The 19,718-nt window shown below is 37.0% G+C and overlaps 1 protein-coding gene, 1 long non-coding RNA gene and 3 pseudogenes across 4 annotated transcripts; 2 read left to right on the top strand and 3 right to left on the bottom strand.

Annotated features, from left to right (window-relative positions):
* Positions 1–7,374: 7,374 nt before the first annotated feature.
* Positions 7,375–9,032, bottom strand: LOC147930787 (uncharacterized). Its single transcript, XM_087477800.1, has 7 exons — positions 8,939–9,032; positions 8,754–8,834; positions 8,464–8,610; positions 8,305–8,367; positions 7,840–8,220; positions 7,726–7,749; positions 7,375–7,622 (listed from the first exon to the last, which is right to left on the bottom strand). The coding sequence occupies exons 1-7, from the start codon at positions 8,960–8,962 to the stop codon at positions 7,575–7,577; spliced, it is 768 nt and encodes a 255-aa protein (XP_087333926.1). The 5' UTR covers positions 8,963–9,032; the 3' UTR covers positions 7,375–7,574.
* A 1,139-nt stretch (positions 9,033–10,171) lies between these two features.
* LOC147930788 (uncharacterized) lies at positions 10,172–10,711 on the bottom strand. The gene is made up of 3 exons (XR_015574015.1): positions 10,627–10,711; positions 10,390–10,488; positions 10,172–10,300 (listed from the first exon to the last, which is right to left on the bottom strand). It is a non-coding gene; the product is annotated as an uncharacterized LOC147930788 (long non-coding RNA).
* A 1,611-nt stretch (positions 10,712–12,322) lies between these two features.
* On the top strand, positions 12,323–13,597 carry LOC109127971 (uncharacterized; annotated as a pseudogene).
* A 651-nt stretch (positions 13,598–14,248) lies between these two features.
* On the top strand, positions 14,249–15,676 carry LOC104732245 (putative plant UBX domain-containing protein 14 pseudogene; annotated as a pseudogene). The gene has a single exon (XR_015574013.1). The product of XR_015574013.1 is annotated as a putative plant UBX domain-containing protein 14 pseudogene (transcript).
* LOC147930789 (uncharacterized) lies at positions 15,669–18,437 on the bottom strand (annotated as a pseudogene). The gene is made up of 7 exons (XR_015574014.1): positions 18,055–18,437; positions 17,901–17,961; positions 17,726–17,807; positions 17,553–17,620; positions 17,096–17,165; positions 16,896–16,981; positions 15,669–16,483 (listed from the first exon to the last, which is right to left on the bottom strand). The product of XR_015574014.1 is annotated as an uncharacterized LOC147930789 (transcript).
* Between the last annotated feature and the right edge of the window lie 1,281 nt (positions 18,438–19,718).

Here is a 19,718-nt window from a genome sequence, read left to right on the forward strand (position 1 = left end):
TAACCCTTTAAATCCTTTAAAATTCGTTTAAGCATTTAAGCTAACCTCACACGAATTTATGGGATAATATTTCAAATGAACTTTACCAAGTTAAACATGCATGCAATCCTCTTAACCAAATTTTAAGCGTTCCATCTTACTTAAAATGCATCAAAATTCATTCGCATGGTGATTCATGTTAGATGTGCATTTAAACATTTCATTAATATGAATCCTACCTTATTACGCATGCATCCAATTTAAACCAATTTTTACGTGCACCTATCCTACATGCATTACCACAGAACTCACATTTTTCACGCGTCGATGATTACCGGACTTCACCGCACCACTCGATCAGACAGTCTTCGCGTCAACAGCTTCCCGCTTCTTTGACCGTTCTCGTTCTCGACTTTACTCGATGAAAACCGCGTCTCGCCTCTCGGTTTTCTCCCGATCGCAACCGCTTCTCCTCTCGGTCTTTCTTTCTCGACACAGCTGTCGTCTTCCCTCGACACTATCACCGGTTCTTCGTCGATGATTTCTTCGACAGGGTCTCCTTCCTTTTCTCGACAATATCTCTCTCGATGATCCCTTACTTTTCTTTCTTTCTCGACGCAAAACCTTCCCTTCTCGATCTTCTTCGGACACAAACGTCGATGATCCCTCACTCGATCTCTCTCTCGGTCTCTCTCTCGATCTCTCTTGACAATCTCTCTCGACTTTGAGAGGAAACAAGACTTTAGTGTTTTTGGTGTTTGAGAGAAAAATGAGAGAAAGTGAGGAATGAAGTCCCAAGTCCTCTATTTATAGAGTCGATCAGTCCTCTTCATTCCTTAGTGCGTTTGGACAAGTGGCAAGCTCATGGCTTGCATGTCGAGCGTGATTAACACTCCCCAATCGTTAATCGCCATTAAACCCACTAACTCCACTCTATTAGTGCATGAAAATTATTTTATTAGTGCATGAGCATTCATGGCTTCTGATTGGTCAGATTTTGAGAAAATAAAAATTTTATTTTTCTCGGCCAAACTCGTCTCTCGGTCGACGTTCCTCGGTATTCCTCGTCTCTCGTCCGACGTTTCTCGGTAAGACCCGTCTCTCGGTCGACGTTTCTCGACAACACCCGTCTCTCAGAATTTCTTCGACAACTATTCTCGACTCCTCAGACAATTTTCTCGACCATCCCCAGACTTCTCGATTTTCTTCGGTCATCTTGATCTCTTCCTGGACATTACCCGAACATCCCTTGGACGTCTCGGTATTCTTCCTCGGTACTTACCCGAATTTCCCGCGGATGCCGTTTCCACATAAACCATTAATTTTTGATCGATCTTAAGGCCTTGACTCACCTCCGGTCATTCCAGTTTTGGCTCGGCCATTCCTCGACTCACGAATATCTTCTCGGACTTCTTCTGGTTGTTCTTCTTTGTTTTACATCTTCTTTCTTTTTAAGTCTTTCCCGAGTCATTTTCTTGAATGTTTATTTTGGCATTTTTACCCTTGGTTAGGGCCATTACATTCTCCCCCCCCCCTTATAAGAATTCGTCCCCAAATTCTCACGCCTTCTCCTTCTCTCCTTGTGATGTCGTTACTCCTTAACTTAGGTGTCATTGCCTTGTGATTACCATTACGTCGATATCTTTATTGGAATCTCCCTTCCCTTGGTAGTTTCGTCTCCATAATCTCACTTCACACTTATACCACCGTTGCTGATGTTTTTGGAAAGCTTCTCCAACTCCAGCATTCACTTGATTCCTCATAACCTTTACGTTTCTCCAATACTAAGGCTTTTGCCTTGTTGCACCATGACTTGTCCACTACTTAACTTCTTTGATTCAATGCATCTCTTTCTTCAGCTTGTTCCTGACTCTTCTCTCCTCCTCCATTTCCCCGCTTAATTCACTCCATCATCTTGATATGCTCATCACACGAGTTGTATTTTCTCCTTTATTAGCCCCAATACTTGCTTCTCTGGTTCCTCCGACTCCTTTATCCTTCCACGCCTTAGGATTTTATCTCCTTTCGATTTTCTTCGGCTTCGTATAGCTTCTCTCATTGTAAATTCTAAACTCTAATCACCTTATTTGTAAACCCAAACCGACACATATTTTTGTTCTAATTTTAAAAATCTAAATCAAGCCAATATTTAACTTACTTTAATTAAAAAGTATACATAATTTGTTTCCTTAATTTGTTTTGATTTTTAATTTAATTTTGATTTATTTTTAATACAATATTAGATGGAAGATTTTGATTGGTTGAGAGGAGAGGGGTGAACAAAAAGGTTCACCCCTAGGTAAATGAGAGAGATCTAATTACCTTAATGAAGGTTGATTCGTGTGATTTCTCAATGAATCGACCAATCCTCATATGTAGGCCTGGGCAAAATACCTGACCCAAAATATCCGTATTGGAACCGAACCGAAAAACCCCGGTTTGGATCGGGTATGGATCCTCCCCAATATATTAGTTGGATCTTAATTGTAAATACTCTTGGGTATCAGGTATTACCCGATCCGAACCGATACCCAATGGGTACCCATGTATATCCAAACCTATGTTGTTTATCTTCCAGAGTTTGAGGTGAAGTTAACTCAAGCTAGATTCATAATCGGATATAAGGTAATTCCATGGTCTTTTGTTGCTCGTTACTTGTTAGTATACTACTACACTTAGTAACAATCTGATATGCTTTTGAAACAGGGAAACAGTGAAGATGCCTACAATGCTTCACCATATTGAAGACGCCTACAATGCTTCACCATATGCAACCGATCTCGTCTTTGATTCTTGTTATTTCTTTCAATTTTCTCAATACCTACTTCTAGCTTTTATAAGACTTTTGAATTTGATTTTGGATGTTACTACTCTACTACTTGTCTATGTTTTGGATTAGACTTTGGATTATGTTTTCTCTTGCTTATTTTGCTTGTCTTTAGTTTCTAACTTTGGTTTAGTTTTTTTGGTATGATTTTTTAGCTATAACTTCATGAAATTTGATATAGTTATTCAATTTATATATAGGGTATTTTAGTTATATATGGGTATTTTGGTTCTAAATAGGAAAAAAATACTTATACCGAACAATACCCAAAACATATCAAATATATTTCGGTATTCCAAAAAAATACCCGAACCGATCCGAACCCAAAAATACCCGAACCGAACCTGAACTGAAATTTCCATAATACCTATACGATTCTATAAATTATAAACCCGAATTATCCGAATTAAACCCTAACCGATACCCGAATGACCACCACTACCCTTAGGGGTGAATCTAAGTATTTTTCTAAAATTATTTATTCAACTTACACAAAGTGACTTTGATGCAAAAATTAAAAAAAAAGTGATACAAATTGCTGGTTTTTGTAGTGGGGCGAAACTATATTTTCGAATACAACTTACAAACCAAAAGACTGAACGAGCTAAAGAGGTCACGGACCGCATGATCGTAAAAAGCTTTATAAGGCATAGATGGAACGATTCTGGATCTAAGAATATAATGCTATTGTTAGGTGATGTAGATTTTTCTATACACTTAGGTTTTCTTAAAGAAAACAGTACACGCTTTTTCTAATCTAGAAAAGTGATTCAAAAGACGAACTTTAAGTTAGTGCATTTTATATATTGGCAATGAAAAAAATCATAGTAGGAAGTACATACATCTTAAAAGAACTTAATTTTTGGCAGAAACTCGGTTTTTAATAGATAATTATGACAAAAAAATTTAAATATTAGATTTCCGGAAACAACTTCCCACGAATTGGATTTCATATACCAAAATCAGTTGAAGGAAATAATTCATAATACATTCTATTTTGCTCAAGAGAAACAAATCGTAAAACTATACTCTTCAAAATCAACTCTCTATATCTTCTCGCTTAAGTTCCCCCCACCAAATACTTAAGACTTATGTCGCAATGGTATGAAAACCCATTAACCTCCTCTTCTTATTCTCACCCATATTCTCTACATCTAAATTTTTCGAAGTTTTATTCGCACAACTTGTAACACTCCGACCGCCACCTCTTAGTGGGCCCTATGGGTTCACCTACTGATATGTCTATATTTTGTCTCTCATTAGCATGTATTTATCATGTATTTAGCTAGGATAACTCATTGTTTTGCATCATTTCTAGTCTCTTTTATACACTTTGCATGTTTAGGTAGTTCTTGCATCAGGTGTTTAGGAGATGTCCAGACTGTTGGAACCGAATGGAGCCTGAGACGTGCACCTGACTCAAGCGCTCAACAAAGAGATCAAACCGTTTGACTCGAGCAATGCAACCTCAGGATTCACGACATGCGACTTCAGACCCACGACTCCAAGATTCACGTCGTGCGAATTCAGACCCGCGACTCGACCGGCGCTTCCGGGAGAGACAACATGCGACTCGACTGACGCTCCCGGGAGAGACGACATGCGACTCGACCAAGCACACCTGGAAGAGACGACATTCCACTTGACCGACCACACCACGCATCCGACTCGAGCGACCCGTCTCGCACGTTCCAGAAGATTCCCAAACCGCCTCTCTATCTTGTCATCTTATGTTTTAGGGTTTTCTATGTTTACTATAAATACTCTCTTAAGTCTTTACCCAAAGGATATTGTTATTACCCTAGGGTTATTTAGTAGCCACCAAAACATTTTCTGAGTTTGTAATCAAGACTTCTCTGAATCTATTTAGTTTTTGCATTGATTTCTTCTACAAAGTTGTTTATCTCATCTCTATCTATTTAATCATGCTTGGTTTAATGTTTTATGGGTTTGTGTTCTTGAGTATGATGTTTTCTGGGTTTAAGTAGTGTTAGTGTTCTTGAGGATGGGATAGATTAGGTGGAAAATCTTAGTATATAAGGTGTTTAAGCTTAGATTCGTATGTTTCCCTTTTGGACTAGAAATTCTAGTTTCTCTCTGATCAATTGGAACTAGGTCTTAGATATTTCCACACCCAAAAGGTGTTTGATGAAATGTTTGACCAACTATTGTCAGAGACTTACATTCCTAGCCTAAGAGATTAGTTGTCTAGGATGTTTGTTAACGTGAATGAACTTGTTTGTCATGCCTGTTTGATCATGTTTCTCTAGCGAGAGTTAGGTTTGGAAGTGGTTGAGTCTGAGTAGCTTCTGTCAAAAGATTAAATTAGCTAAGTTGTGTTATTCATTTTCTAGGGATAGTTTGCTTGTGGTATGTTAAACACTCTGTAGACTATGAGACTCTGCCTATATCAATTACTCCCATCCTTAGGATCTCTATCTTTCTGATTGTTATTGCATTCTTAAGACTGTTTTGGTTCTTGCTGTTTAGTTCATGCTTATACCTTTCTACTTTTACTCATGTTTACTTCTTGTCATGTATGCTCGTTTCTTATTTTGTAGTTTACTGCATTTTGACCATTCTAGGATTGTTAGACATAAACCTTCTCTTTGATTTGGCTTGACTTGTGATTGCTTAATCTTATCTTGATTGCTAGTGAAGTTCCCAACTGGATTACACCTTAAGTATTACAACTGCATAAGGTTAATTGAACCTGCTAGGATAGACACATAAAAAACCTAGTATCACCTACCTTAATGGGTCTCACGTCCTCTCACTAGGCCCGTGAGCCCATCCATACCTGACGGGCGGTTTGCTAGTCCGAGAGGCTTTAAAGACTTGTTTACCGTCCCTACAAATCTATCACATGATCTTTTCCTATGTTTTGTTCTCACTCGCACAGTTCCGACAATCACTTCCCGGAAGTTCACCCATCCTAAGAATACTCCAGCTCAAGCACGCTTAACTTTGGAGTTCTCTCAAGACCCTTGACCGAAAAGATAGGTGCAATTTACTGACATAGGCGGCCAAATTAGTTATTTTAAACCTCTGGGTATGTCCCTGAAACAAGGGTGTCACAATTCACCCCAACTAACAGATTGCAACGTCCTTGTTGCGCACCAAGACCGTCACCCCTGACGGTGTGAGCCCATTTGACTCCGCACTTGTCTGGCTCTGATACCATTTGTAACGTCCCGACCGCCACCACTTAGTGGACCCCATGTCCAATCCCAGTCCATGGGTCCACCTTCCTGAATGGGCATCACGTCCTCTCACTAGGCCCGTGAGCCCATCTATATCCGACGGTCGTTTTGCTACGTTCGAGAGGTTTTAAATGTTAGTTAGATAGTTAAGATCCTTGTGATCTTCGATATATGTCAATATTCTACATCTCTAGAATATCCCTCCATCGTAGATATTCTCTTAGATATGATCTCATCTGTATATTGTAACCTATATATACTTTGCTATGATCAATACCAATCTCCACGGAGTTTACATTATAACATTAAAGACTTGTTACCGTTACTACAAATCACCACATGATCTTTTTCTGTGTTTTATCCTCACTCGCACAGTTTCGGCAGTCACTTTCTGGAAGGTCACCCATCCTAAGACTACTCCAGCTCAAGCATGCTTAACTCTAAAGTTCTCTCAAGCCTCTTAACCAAAAAGATAAGTGCACTTTGGTGACATAGGTGGCCAACTTAATTCTTTTAAACCTCTTCGTATGTCCCTGAAACCGGGGTGTCCCACAAATTCTTCTCTCATTTCGTCTCGCCAAAATTATTTTTTTCGTTGCTACTCAATTATCAATTATCTCTGAAATCTAAAAACCTTAAATCTATAATCTTAAAATCATTTAAAATCTCTTGACTATTCATGGTTTATATAATCTTATGACTAGAGAATTTCTACCCAATTTCCAAAAAAATTCTGATGAAAAATATTATTTTTTTATTTTCTCTCTCTCTTTTTCATTATTTTACACAAAATCCATCAATGAAATGACCTTTTAAATTGATTTTTAGCTTTTGGTTTGATTTTTCAATATTTTGTTTTTGGTTTCTGTTAAAAAAAGTAAAAAATGTAATAGATTAGAAAAAAATGAAAAATGGAAGAAAAAGAATCGCATTGAGAAGAAAGTGATAAAACCAATATAAGATGGTTTTTGGATTATTTTCAAAGATAGATTAAATATTCAAAACTAGATTTTCTATTCTTTTTAGAGAATTGAATTTTGTAAAATATTGAAAGGCTGTAAAACTATTTTTTAGAAAAAACAAAAACCAAAATATAGTCAAAAACTAATAAACATTTAGGCCTATAATTTTATTTTTAAATTTTTTATGAAAGCTAATGCCAATAGTAGTTAGAGATCGAATTTCAGAAGACTCTAGATCACAAAGTATCTTATTTTGAGTCATTGAGTCTTGTTTATCCTCTTGTCAATAATATCACGCCTGTCATATTAAATATTAAAATGAGTCATATTGCCTAGATATCAAAATTTCTTTATTGATTGATAAATTTTTTTTTTTAACGCTTTAGCGTAAAACCTGAATATCTAGCGACAGCTGGACATCCGAAACATTTTTTAATTTCACATTCATTGTTTTCGAATTGTTAAAAAAATTATTTTACCTTTACTCTTAAAATTTTGAGGAATAGTGCCTAAGCATATATATGCAAATTCTTTTATATAAGATAGTGGAAAATGAACTATCTAAAAAAAGTCGCATCATCACAAAAAAAAACTCGTTCATTCTCAGTTGTTCTTCGAAACCTCCTCTGAAACAGTTCCTGAATCACCAATCTGCACAACTTAAACAAAAACTATTCAGACCTTTACACAACTAAAACAAAAACTTTTACACAAGTTAAGGAAAGTTAAGGAATAAGGTAAGTGAACATTTTACCTCCTCAGTTCCTGAATCACCAATCTGCACAACTTAAACAAAAACTATTCAGACCTTTACACATTCAGACTTTTACACAAGTTAAACAAAAACTTTTCAGAATGAACATTTTACCATTTTCAGTTTGTTTGAGCTGCTCTTTATGAATGGTCCAGAATTGGTCTCACCAGACATTTGAGGCAAATGAACTAAGTCTTTAGCAAAGAGGAAGAGATTAACCCCTAAGAATATGCAGAAAAACACATACAAGATCACACCCATCAGAGTTGCCAGCATGATGCAAGCCAACACACTCACAATTTTCTTTTTAAACTGAATCCAAACTGCTTTAGCTAGGCAGTAGAAATAGTTTAATAGACCAAGAAATGCTTCTTTGAGAAAGCATTTAAGCTTCTCCCAAATAAGTCTCGGGAAAGGAGGTTCATTGGGAGGTTCACTGGGAGGTTCACTGGGAGGTTCACTGGGAGGTTCATTGGGAGGTTCATTGGGGTGAGACTGAAACAAGAGGAGGAAGAGGAAACCTTTAGTTGAAGCATTAAATATATGTAAAGAACAGAGAAATATCTTTAAGATGTTAACCTTATCAAGAGGAACAAGGCTAGATTCACGGTCAAGATGAAAACGACGGACACTCCCATGATGCTGAAACATTAAAGGACAGAAGCAATCATCTGTCAAATGTCAAACAAATGACAAGTAAAACATAAAGAACAGAGAGATATGTGCAACAACATTTACCTTAAGGTAAGAATCGTACAAACAACTAGATTCACGGCGACTTCCCAGGCTAGTATCACTGAGACTTATAAGAGATCCCAGTCTAGATGCACGGCGACATCCCATGCTAGTATCACGGAGACTTATAAGAGAACCCAGTCCACGATGCTGAAACAATATAAATGACAGAAGAATCATCAGTCACATAAAGAAATCTCTAGATTCGTCTGATCCTAAGAGACAGAGTAGCAAAATCCATAATCAATCAAACCTATTAACATGTAAAGTATAAATGAGAGAGATCTAATTACCTTAATGAAGGTTGATTCGTGTGATTTCTCAATGAATCGACCAATCCTCCTATGGCCATTGCAAGTTGGCCGAGCCGCATACTGATACATACATGGAAACATACATTTTAAGAAGAAACGAGGAGATATCATCACAAAAAAAAAAAAAAAAAACGAGGATATCTCTCAAATCTTTCCACACATACCTTCAGAAAAGCAGAAAAAAACATAATGGAACTTCTTGTGATTTCTCTTCACCAATCCGGCGTTCCAGAGATTAGGGTTTTTTAATCCCTATATATACGAGAAATTGGGCCTTACACACTTCCATCTCTCATGGGTTATATAATCTTCCAGCTCCAGCTCATCAGTGGCTCATACTCCTCCAGTGACTCCAATTCATACTTCAACTTCATCTCCAACACCTGAGACTGCGTCTGAAACTAACACGTCAGCTACTACATCTGTTCAAAATCATACATCTGTCCCAAGTACCCAGGAAATACAACATTCACCAACCTCAGATACTTTTGCCTCAGAATTTTCTTCAAGGTCAAGCACACAAACTCAAGAATCTGGTGAATCCTCGGCCTCTTCTATGCCCTCTGTTCAGTCTCCACAGGTTCCTGCAACATCATCAAAAGCAGAATCTGTCAGTCAAGTCCAACCTACTCACGGAATGACAACAAGATTAAAAGACGGGATACAAAAGCCGAATCCAAGATATGCTTTATTGTCTCATAAAGTATCCCATCCAGAACCAAAAACAGTAGCTGAAGCTCTTAAACATCCAGGTTGGAATGGAGCGATGGGCACTGAAATGGGAAACTGTAAAGCAGCACACACTTGGGACTTGACACCTCCTACACCATACATGAATGTGTTAGGAAGCAAATGGGTGTTTAGAACTTAAAGAAATGCAGATGGATCATTACAGAAACTCAAGGCTCGATTGGTTGCTCAGGGTTTCAATCAAGAAGAAGGAATTGGTTACCTGGAGACATATAGTCCTGTAGTACGCACAACAACTGTCAGAGCAGTCTTGGATATGGCCACCAAAATGGGTTGGGATATAAAACAAATGGATGTCGAACACGCCTTCCTTCATGGTGATCTCACAGAGATAGTGTACATGAAACAACCAGCTGAATTTGTAGATCCTGAGAAACCAGATCATGTGTGTCGACTGAGAAAATCTCTCTACGGGTTAAAACAAGCTCTGCGAGCTTGGTATGATAAATTTAGCACGTTTCTATTGGAGTTTGGGTTTACCTGTAGCATACCGGATCCATCACTCTTCGTCTACAAGCGAGATGGAGCAGTCATTGTGCTTCTACTCTACGTGGACGACATGCTTATCACAGGAAACAGCTCCGCAGCTATGACAGCCTTTCTAGACTCTCTCAACACCCAGTTCCGCATGAAAGATCTGAGCCAAATGCATTATTTTCTTGGAATTCAGGCTCACTTCCATCCTTCAGGTCTCTTCCTTTCTCAGCAGAAGTACGCAGGAGACTTGTTAGTTGTTGCAGCCATGAGCGAGTGCTCTTCCGTTGCAACACCTTTGCCTGAACAATTAGAAAACATGAGAGCTAAGAACAAGGAACCGTTCCCAAATCCTACATATTTTCGAAGTCTAGCTGAAAAGTTGCAGTACTTAACTCTTAGAAGACCAGACATCCAGTTTGCGGTGAAATTTGTTTGTCAGAAGATGCATGCCCTAACTTTTGCTGACTTCCACCTTCTCAAACGGATCCTCCGTTACATAAAAGGTACAATTAAAATGGGATTAAACTTCAAGAAGAATACAAGCAGCACTTTAAGAGTCTATAGTGATAGTGATTACGGTGGTTGTGCGGAAACAAGCAGATCAACAGGGGGATACTGTACTTACCTCGGTACTAATTTGATCTCTTGGGCATCTCAGAAACAGGATTCGGTTGCTCGAAGCTCTACTGAAGCCGAGTATAGAGCGATGTTAAATGAAGCAGCCGAGATCTCGTGGATCTGCAACATCCTTAAAGAACTTGGGATTCCTCAGTATCAACCACCAGAATTGTATTGTGATAATCTATCCGCTGTCTATCTTACAGCAAATCCTGCTTTCCACAAGAAAAGTAAACATTTTGCGAAATATGGTAAAGATAGCCTTAAATTTCAGTCTATGTTTCTTTTGATTCCATTAAATATGGTAAAGATAGCCTTAAAAAACACAGCAAACAATGGAGAATGAAACAAGTGACCACAAACAGAGACAACTAATCTCTTACTGTAAACAAAATAAAACACAATCGTTACTTATCATTTTTTTTTCCTGTCAAAATCATAATATGTGTTAGCTTTGTATTTTCTAAGTTCTAACAATATGAGTTGCTGTCAAAAAAAAAAAAACAATTTCTAACAATATAAGTGATTTAGTTTGATATATATACAAATATATTTCTCTGTGGTCATCAAACTTCATAGTTTACTGAACTAAACTCTTTTTCCAGGGAAATGTAGTTTGAAACTAATCGAATTTATATGAAAAAAGAAAACAGAATATGCGAATTCTTGCATATTAGGCAAAATAATCGGATGACTAACAAAATTAGTTTATTTTTTTTTGTTTCTGATTATGTGTCTGTGTTCTTTCCATAAAATCTCGCATAATTTTTGGCGATCGTGTCATATTCGATGGTACTCTGAATGTGATAAATTTATAATGATTTTATCTATTGATGAATGTAGTATTTGTGTGATATCAAAATGCACATTATAAAATTATGTATAGTAATAACGGTAATTGTTTAATATAAGTTGTAGTGCTTAATATCTTGAAGTGACTTTGATTCTAACTAAGATTTGAATTATAGTTGGTTTAGTGTTGTACAAGACTTTCAGCAAGAGGGAGTGTTTCGACTGTTGAGAGAAAGGGATGCTTTGATTTATGAATTTATTTTAAAAAGGTTTATTATTCAATTCACATATGTTTTGATCGATTTGATTTACGTCTTCTAATTTATATCTCTTTATGGTCCAATTTATCTTTTTCATGCTCCAATTGTATCCCTTAAGGATAAGAGCACGATTAAACACATTAACCACACAAATTTAGGACTTTCAGTTACTTGGGAGTGAAGCTTTCGACTTGTAGTTTCTTCTTTATATCTTCTCAAAGTAATTTGAAGTTCGATCAATATGGTATCCGATATGTTTCCATAAACTCCTAAATATTTTCACGGGATCTCTATATTTTTGCAACACAACAGTATAATGAGTATACCGAGGTTTTAGGAATGATTTTAGATTTTATGAATATAAATTAATTATGACAATGTAAATAGTAGGAAATATTTTAGAATTCATTTGGGGAAAAAATATTGAACAACAAAATTATGCACAGTTTTTACTTCCAGGAAAAGCAAAATGATAATTAATCAGATTTAAAGAGATCTATGTGCCTTGGGTGCCGATTTCTAAATATTCTCTAAAGATTGTCATTTAAAACGTGGACGTGGTTTGCAAGTATATATATAAATCTCAGTATTAAGACTCAAAGAAATAGATAGGAGGAGACGGAAACACACAGATTGTTTAGGGATTGGACAATGGCGCAGCTTATAATCAACCGAGTCTTGAAACCATCTGTCTGCAAAAACATCTTCGTAAGCTTCTCTTTTGCTATGTTATAATTAGCGTATTATCTTTTTTTTTTTTTTAGTTTTGGTGCTTAGTTGTCTCTGACTATTTGACCATATATATGGCAGAGACACACAAACGTTCGTATGTTCTCATCTACACCAGCCTACCCGTTTCTGTTGATTGACTACATCCTTAACAATCCAGACTCTTCTCTGGATGGTCGTGTAACAACAGATAATTCCTTCCGGGGAAAGGAAGTCTATATCCACGACAAGAATCTAATTAAGGAGGTCTGTGATGCGATGACTGTCGGATTTTCACGTGATGGACTAAGATTCAATCGTTCGTACCATAGCGGCGACGACAATAAATTTGTCATCTATTATAAACCCTCCGACCCCAATCTTGAAGACGTGACCGTTGATCTACCTTCTCTACCCACCGGTTCCGAAATCCAAAACCTGGCCATGTCCTCTCTACCTGTCCGAGACAAAGATTGGGTGTCAAGTTATCAGGATTTGAGTTGAGTCTCTGCAGGCCTTTTGGCAGCTCTAAATGGATGAAGATCAATACTAAGCCTCATCGTATAAACCCTTTATCGAGCCTCATGTTCTCCAAGACAGATCAAAGGTTCTACATTCCAAGTATTGGGGGCAACTACTTGTGCTACTTGGATCTCAACTCTAAGGAGGATGACCAACCCGAGTTCATCGACATGGAATTTGACGATCTTCCAAAATCTGTGTATGAGGAGTTGGCTGAAGTGAGTTCATGTTCCAGGACAGAGCATCTTGTGGAGTCACCCACCGGCCAACTTTTCCTCGTCAAGTGGTATAGTTTCTAATTAACTAGTTTTGGTATGTACCAATTTTCGGCTTGATTGACTCTAATGATGTTTTTGCAGGTATGGTAAGGATGTGGAGGATTATAACAACGATACACTGATACATGTAACAGAAAAGTTCATGGTGTTTAGAGCAGGTGAGGGTTCGGACGAGTATGAGAAGACTATGATCTACACAGAAGATATTGGAGATCTTTGCATTTTTGTTGGACGTAGTGAGGCTTACTGTGTCCCGGCAAGTTCGTCCCATGGACTCAAGCCTAACTGCATCTATTTTGTTGGCCATAACTTTGGTGTTTACGATCTCGCCACCAAAACCTGCACTACCTTGTACATAGAACATTACAAACCATTAAGGAAGTTGGACTTCCCTTACTGGCCTCCTCCTAATAATTAATTCATCTCCACTAGTTCCTAATTAATCACCATGGCACTTGCAGGTGTGTTTGCTTCTCTACTATTGTTATTGCTGTTTTTGCTTTCCCAAGGACTATAATTGAAGTCCAACGTTTCTCTTTCAGTCTTATGTTTCTTTCTATTCCATTAAATATGGTAAACGTAGCCTTAAGTTTCATACACTCCTCTTAATGTTCAAACTCGAGCATTTTGGTACGGAAGAAACAAAGATACAAGCATGCAAGAAGGCGTTTCTTTGTCGATTTAATGAACATAGAGGTTGAGAATATCAAAACAGAGCAGTGTTTTTAATTATAAAGTCTTTGTTTTTTAATTAACAAATTAGAATGGGAAGAGAAAAATATATAATCAAAAACTAACAAATATCTATAAAAAAAAAATAGAGCCACCGAATTGTGTTATACAGTCAATATAATAATCAAAAGCAAAAAGGAAACCACAAAAAAATATACAAAATCCCAAAATTGGAAATATATCAAAAAAAAAAAAAAAAAAGCTAATAGGGTTTTAAACAAGAGAATATACAATATCCAAAAAAAAAAACAAGTGGAAAATATATCAAACAAAACAAAAAAGCAAAAAGGAGTTTCCTTTTTGTTTGTTCAGCTGTGCGTTGAACAAAACTGGATTAGGAAAAGGAAATGAAAACTTAGGATGTCCTCTCTTATCTCTCTATAAATGAACCCACTCTTAACAAATTCTTCAATCCGTCTTTTAGGTTTTCCACATATTAATTTTCTCCCAATCTCTCTCTCTCAAAAAAACACAGCAAACAATGGAGAATGAAACGAGTGACCGCAAACAGAGACAACTAATCTCGTCTTTCATCAATATAACCGCAGGTCAGCCTGAGGAAATCGCAATCCACTTCCTTGAGGCAACAAGGTGGAAACTGGATGATGCCATTAACCTCTTTCTCATCTCTTATTATCAATCTCCGTGTTGTCACGATGCTCTCATGTGTCCAACTTCGGTCGCAGTATGTCCTGAAGATGTCTGGGACGACTCGACACCAGAAGAACCGTCAGATTCTAGGTTATCTTCCTTGTACCGTCCTCCTCTGGATCTGCTTTTCAACGGTTCCTTTGAAGAAGCGAAAGCAACTTCCTCTAGAGAGGATCTATGGCTGCTTGTCAACCTCCAATCAACGATAGAGTTTGCTTCCCACACTCTTAACCGAGATGTATGGTCAAACGACGCCGTGTCTCAAGCGATCAGGTCCGGCTTCGTCTTGTGGCAGGTCTACGATGATACCGAGGAAGGGCATAAAATATCAACTTTTTACAAGATCGACTCTTCTCCTCCCGTGATTCTCCTCATCGATCCCATCACTGGCCAGAAGATGCGTACATGGAGCGGTATGATTGAAGCTCATGATTTTCTCGAGGATTTGATGAAGTACAGGGATGTTGGTCCTCACGAACATGTTGCATCTCTGACAAGCAACAAACGTATCAAAACAGAGAAGATTTGGTTTGTAAGCAGCCAGGCTTACGACGACCATCATGACATGTCTACGTTTTGGGACGACGATCGCGTTGTGACGACTCCTCCTTCTTGGGGTATAGAATTTGAAGAGACTTGTCTGTCAAGCGATGACATGTTTGAGTTCCCGGTTCTGACAGAAGAGCCAAAAGGAGACTGTGATCGAAGCCTTTTATGCAGTTTGTGCATTCGATTTCCAGATGGGAGAAGAATGCAGAGGAAGTTTCTCAAGAGCGAACCGATTCAGCTTCTCTGGTCTTTCTGTTATTCTCACATGGAGGAATCAGAGAAAAGGGCGTTCAAGCTTGTGCAGGCTATTCCCGGTGCTACTAAGACTCTAGATTATGGAGCTAAAGCCACGTTTGATCAATCTGGGATTGATAACTCGATGGTCTCGGTTACTTGGGAGTGAAGATTTCAACCTGTTGTTTGCTTCTTTATATCTTCTCTTTGAAGTATTTTGATTATGGAAGTAATTAACCCTTGCATTCTTGTTTGTAATTCTAAAAACTTATGCTTTGTTCATCAGTTTCGAATATTAAGTTCAATTTTACATTTCTCACAAGTTACTTAATGTTCTTTAGATTTTATTTTTTAAATAGTAACGAGTCCAATGATAGATTAAACAAAGGATATAAATTCGTAAATTATATGAAGCAACTTCTGATGTTCTATCAATTTAATTATATTGTTGCTATTTTTAACTAGCAAGCTGACCATGTTCCTTTTCATCATCGCCTTCTCGAGTATTAGCAGTGGCAAGCCCTGATTCGATGCAACCTGCTTCTGCAGTTTTCCGTGATTGTAGACCATATTTTTCCAGCATTTCACTTCCGTTCCACTTCAACTTCTCAGGTGAATGAAGACCAAGTTTCTGGACGATATTTTGACCAACTATGTCAGGGATGTTATCCCAAAAATTACCATCTCACTGAAAGCTGCCATTTTCATTTTCACCCTCCAGTTCATTGCTATGGCCATCACCATTACCATCTTTGTCTTTTGCTAAGCTTTCCTGAATTACGAATTACTCTGATCAGTACTGCGATTTTGATCGGATGAAATCCTCTGAACTAGCCCCCCATCAGAAAACATATCCTTTAGAGTCCTCTGTAGTATTGTTTAGAAGTTCAATATTCTTGAGGGGGGCATCACGGAGTGATTTTAACTGTCCAAAAGCATACTCTACAAATTGACGTCCTGGCACAGCTTCAGAGTCAACAAGATTTTTCAAAACTGATTCGACTGCTTCAGAGTCAACAAAGTTTTTCAGAACTGACTTAATTTCTGAAAAAGCTTTGACAGAATAAACTGACCTCCAGTTGAACTTTCCCACCACCACCAATTCCATCTAGTTCTACTAGGACCTCGTGCAAGTTCCCTTGGATGCAAAAAAAAACCAAATAAGAAATAAGAAATTAGAGACAAAATCCGTAAGTTAGGCCTTCAGTAGACTCATCAGATGTATCACAACTTGCGTTAACTAATCCACATTCCCACAGTTGATTGCTCTAATCAGAACATATCTCCAGATTCTCATTGCCTAGGAAACAAGAAGCATTTTATAGGAAAACCTTCTTTTTTTGTTAGTGTATAAGTTTACAGTTTGATCAAGTCTAAAGTACTACATCGTGTCATAATCCTAGTTTTTGTTTTTGGGTTCTCCAACAGGGTCACGAAGAACTTGCTGATTTCGAAAACTCCAACAACAACACAGACTTTCTTTCCTATGTTTAACTCAAACTTAATAAATTAAGTAAATGTCAAAATTTATTGGGTGAACTAATTCTCACCATCACAAATTTCTTCCAGGTTGATTTCAGAATTCCCCATTCGTTTATGTGGGTGGAGTAACAAGGTTTGCATCCCAAGCTGCAATCTGAAGCTCATTAAAAAATATTTGGGAAGTCAAGCAAGGGTCTATATAATATAAGGTATTTGTACAGTTACTTTCAGAGTTGACCAGGACACCATACTTGAAACACTATTCTACCTGTATCTTTTTCGCAGGAGGCAGCTTGATATTAAAAACAAAGTTTTCGTTCCATTTTGGCTCTTTAGTCCTGCCAATAAAGTAGACTGTTAATCACCAAGTTAATTTATACCAGTAACTGAGGATCTGATATTTAACAGTCAATAAAACATATAAATTTCAAAGGCTCCTAACTTTTAGACAAGAAAAAACTAAGCAAAGCTGAGGGCTATGACACTGGTACAAGTTCAAAAGTAAGTTTTGCAGGAAATCATGAAATGATGGGTTTAAGAAGCAAGCTAAATTTGCATAACCTATCTAACTAGAAACTCGGACTGAATAAGACTGCATCTGAACACGTCCACTATGAGCATTGATCAGGCCAGATTGTGTAATGTATCTAGTTAAGTAAGTTCATACATCTATCTAAGCAATGCAATCCTCCAAACAAAAATTCAGTAAAGCAAAAGAGACTTACCCTCATTTGGTTTTGCTTTTAGCAACCTGACCATCCAAGTCCATCACCACATAAGGATCACTCGTTGCCTGAAAGCAAAATCCAAATAATAACAACTTCAGTAGAGGTGAAAAAAGAACAAACAATAGATATGGTACTAAGTTCATTGCTTCAAGAAACATAAAAACACACACCCATGGATCCAAGGCAGGAAAATCAAATCCTCTTTTAAGTTTTATAAACAATTGTCCATCATACACCTCCCTTACAAATGACCTGTGAAACAAGTATAATTCCAGCTCTTACAATATCTAAAAAAAACTCTTAAAAGCAACATAATCTCAAAAACCAAAAGAGAGCTTCACATACTCAGAAAGGTAAAGGGTATTTTACAAGCAGCTGCATTAACCTCTCGTTTCCCGATATTTTCCTGAGAGAATCAAACCAAAAAAAAAAATCATAATCAGATTAAATCAACCTCAGAGTAGGAGGAGCAAAGTTTCGCCTGAAATTGAAGTTTTACCGGAGATGAAGCGTAGGCTTCGAAGGCAAAACCGGCGACGACAACGGCGAGATTGATATCGAACGAAGGCCGTTCCTCTTTCTCAGCGAAACTCACTTCCTCCTTCGTGTCCGATTAAGCGAAGCAACGGAACGAATTAGCTTTAGTTCTGACTCTAAAACTATCACGGGAACTGAATTTTCCGGGTAAGTGGCAGGCGCGGGGAGTGAAGATAGGAGGAGAGTAGCGAAGACGGTGTTTAGAACGGAGGAAGTGAACGGAGCAGTGTAATTGGAGAGAAGTCATCGGTACAGAAGAGGGATTCCAGAAATTTGGAGAAGAAGATGAACAAGTTGCTTGAGGATTTGCTTTCTTCTAGAGATTTTTTTTTTTTTTTTTTTTTTTTTTTTGGCAAACCTTCTAGAGATTCCTTTGGAGCGGATTTGTCTTGATGTACGATATTGATACCATTAGACCATCATTATAGTGGAGTAACCCACTATAGTTACTCTCATATTAATTAGTTATATTAATTAATTATATAAATAATTATATATATTAAGTAAAGCAATCCTAAAAGAACTTAAGCAAAATCACCCTATTACTAGAAAACTCTAAGAAAGTTGCTCACGCATTTAAACAATAATTTTTTAATTTATATTTATTAATTATAAAACTTTAATTATTTAAAATAACAAAGCAATTATTTAATTTGTTATTATTACATAAAATAGAAAATAATAAAATTTTACAAAGTTTAGAATATTAAACATATTTTACAAAATTAAGAATAGTAAACATATTTAATAAAATTCGAAATATTAAACATGTTAAACAAAATTCGGAATAAGATTTATTGTGAGTTTGCACCAAATTTTTATCAGATATGCTCAATTAAGTCTTTTTGCAAAAAATCATGCATTTGTGTATCATGAACATCATATTATGTAGATTTGTTGGCGTTTCTGTAGAATACGATATTTCTATGTATAAACACTCCAATCAAAGTGTCTTATCTATTTCAGTTCAAAATTTTGATTTACAGTTTTAGTTTGTTAAATATGAACCAAAGTAAAAGAAACATTAAAAAACTTCAATTGATATGAGAAACTCGAAATTCAAAAAACCCAAAAGAAAGAAAGCTCTATTATTTTCATCAATCAAAGGTACAAAAGTAAAAGTTATTTTTTGAGTTTGTATCATTCCTTCGTATGGCACTGAGGAGAATGAAGAAAAAACTCTGCACCAAGCACAATCTTCTTCATCTTCTTCTTGCAAGAAGTATACCCGAAACTATAGCTGTCCCTGCACAATTTTCTTTGAACTGAAAGAAAAAAGAAATTCATAAGCTATAGAATAAGTCATGGTTACTAAAACAAGCTGCAACAAGTAAAATTCTTCTTCAACAAAACAAGAAGTGGTAGTTCTAAAACAAGCTGCAACAAGTAAGACTTACCGAAGTTGTTCTAGTAGCCTCATCCATTATTTTGGCACCGGTAAGCATCTCTCTAATATTAATCCCCTATATGATGTCAATGCATTAACATACATAAAAGCAATGAGTGATCATACTAAGTTTAAGCTTATGTACCAATTACCTCTATCTCCACTCTGAGAAACACGTAAAATACTAAGTCATGCTCGCCAATATCAAGACCAACCATCATATAAAACTGCCTGTGTAA

Source organism: Camelina sativa, chromosome 12 (assembly GCF_030686135.1).
Source record: "Camelina sativa cultivar CO46 ecotype springtype chromosome 12, ASM3068613v1".
Taxonomy (NCBI): Eukaryota; Viridiplantae; Streptophyta; class Magnoliopsida; order Brassicales; family Brassicaceae; genus Camelina; species Camelina sativa.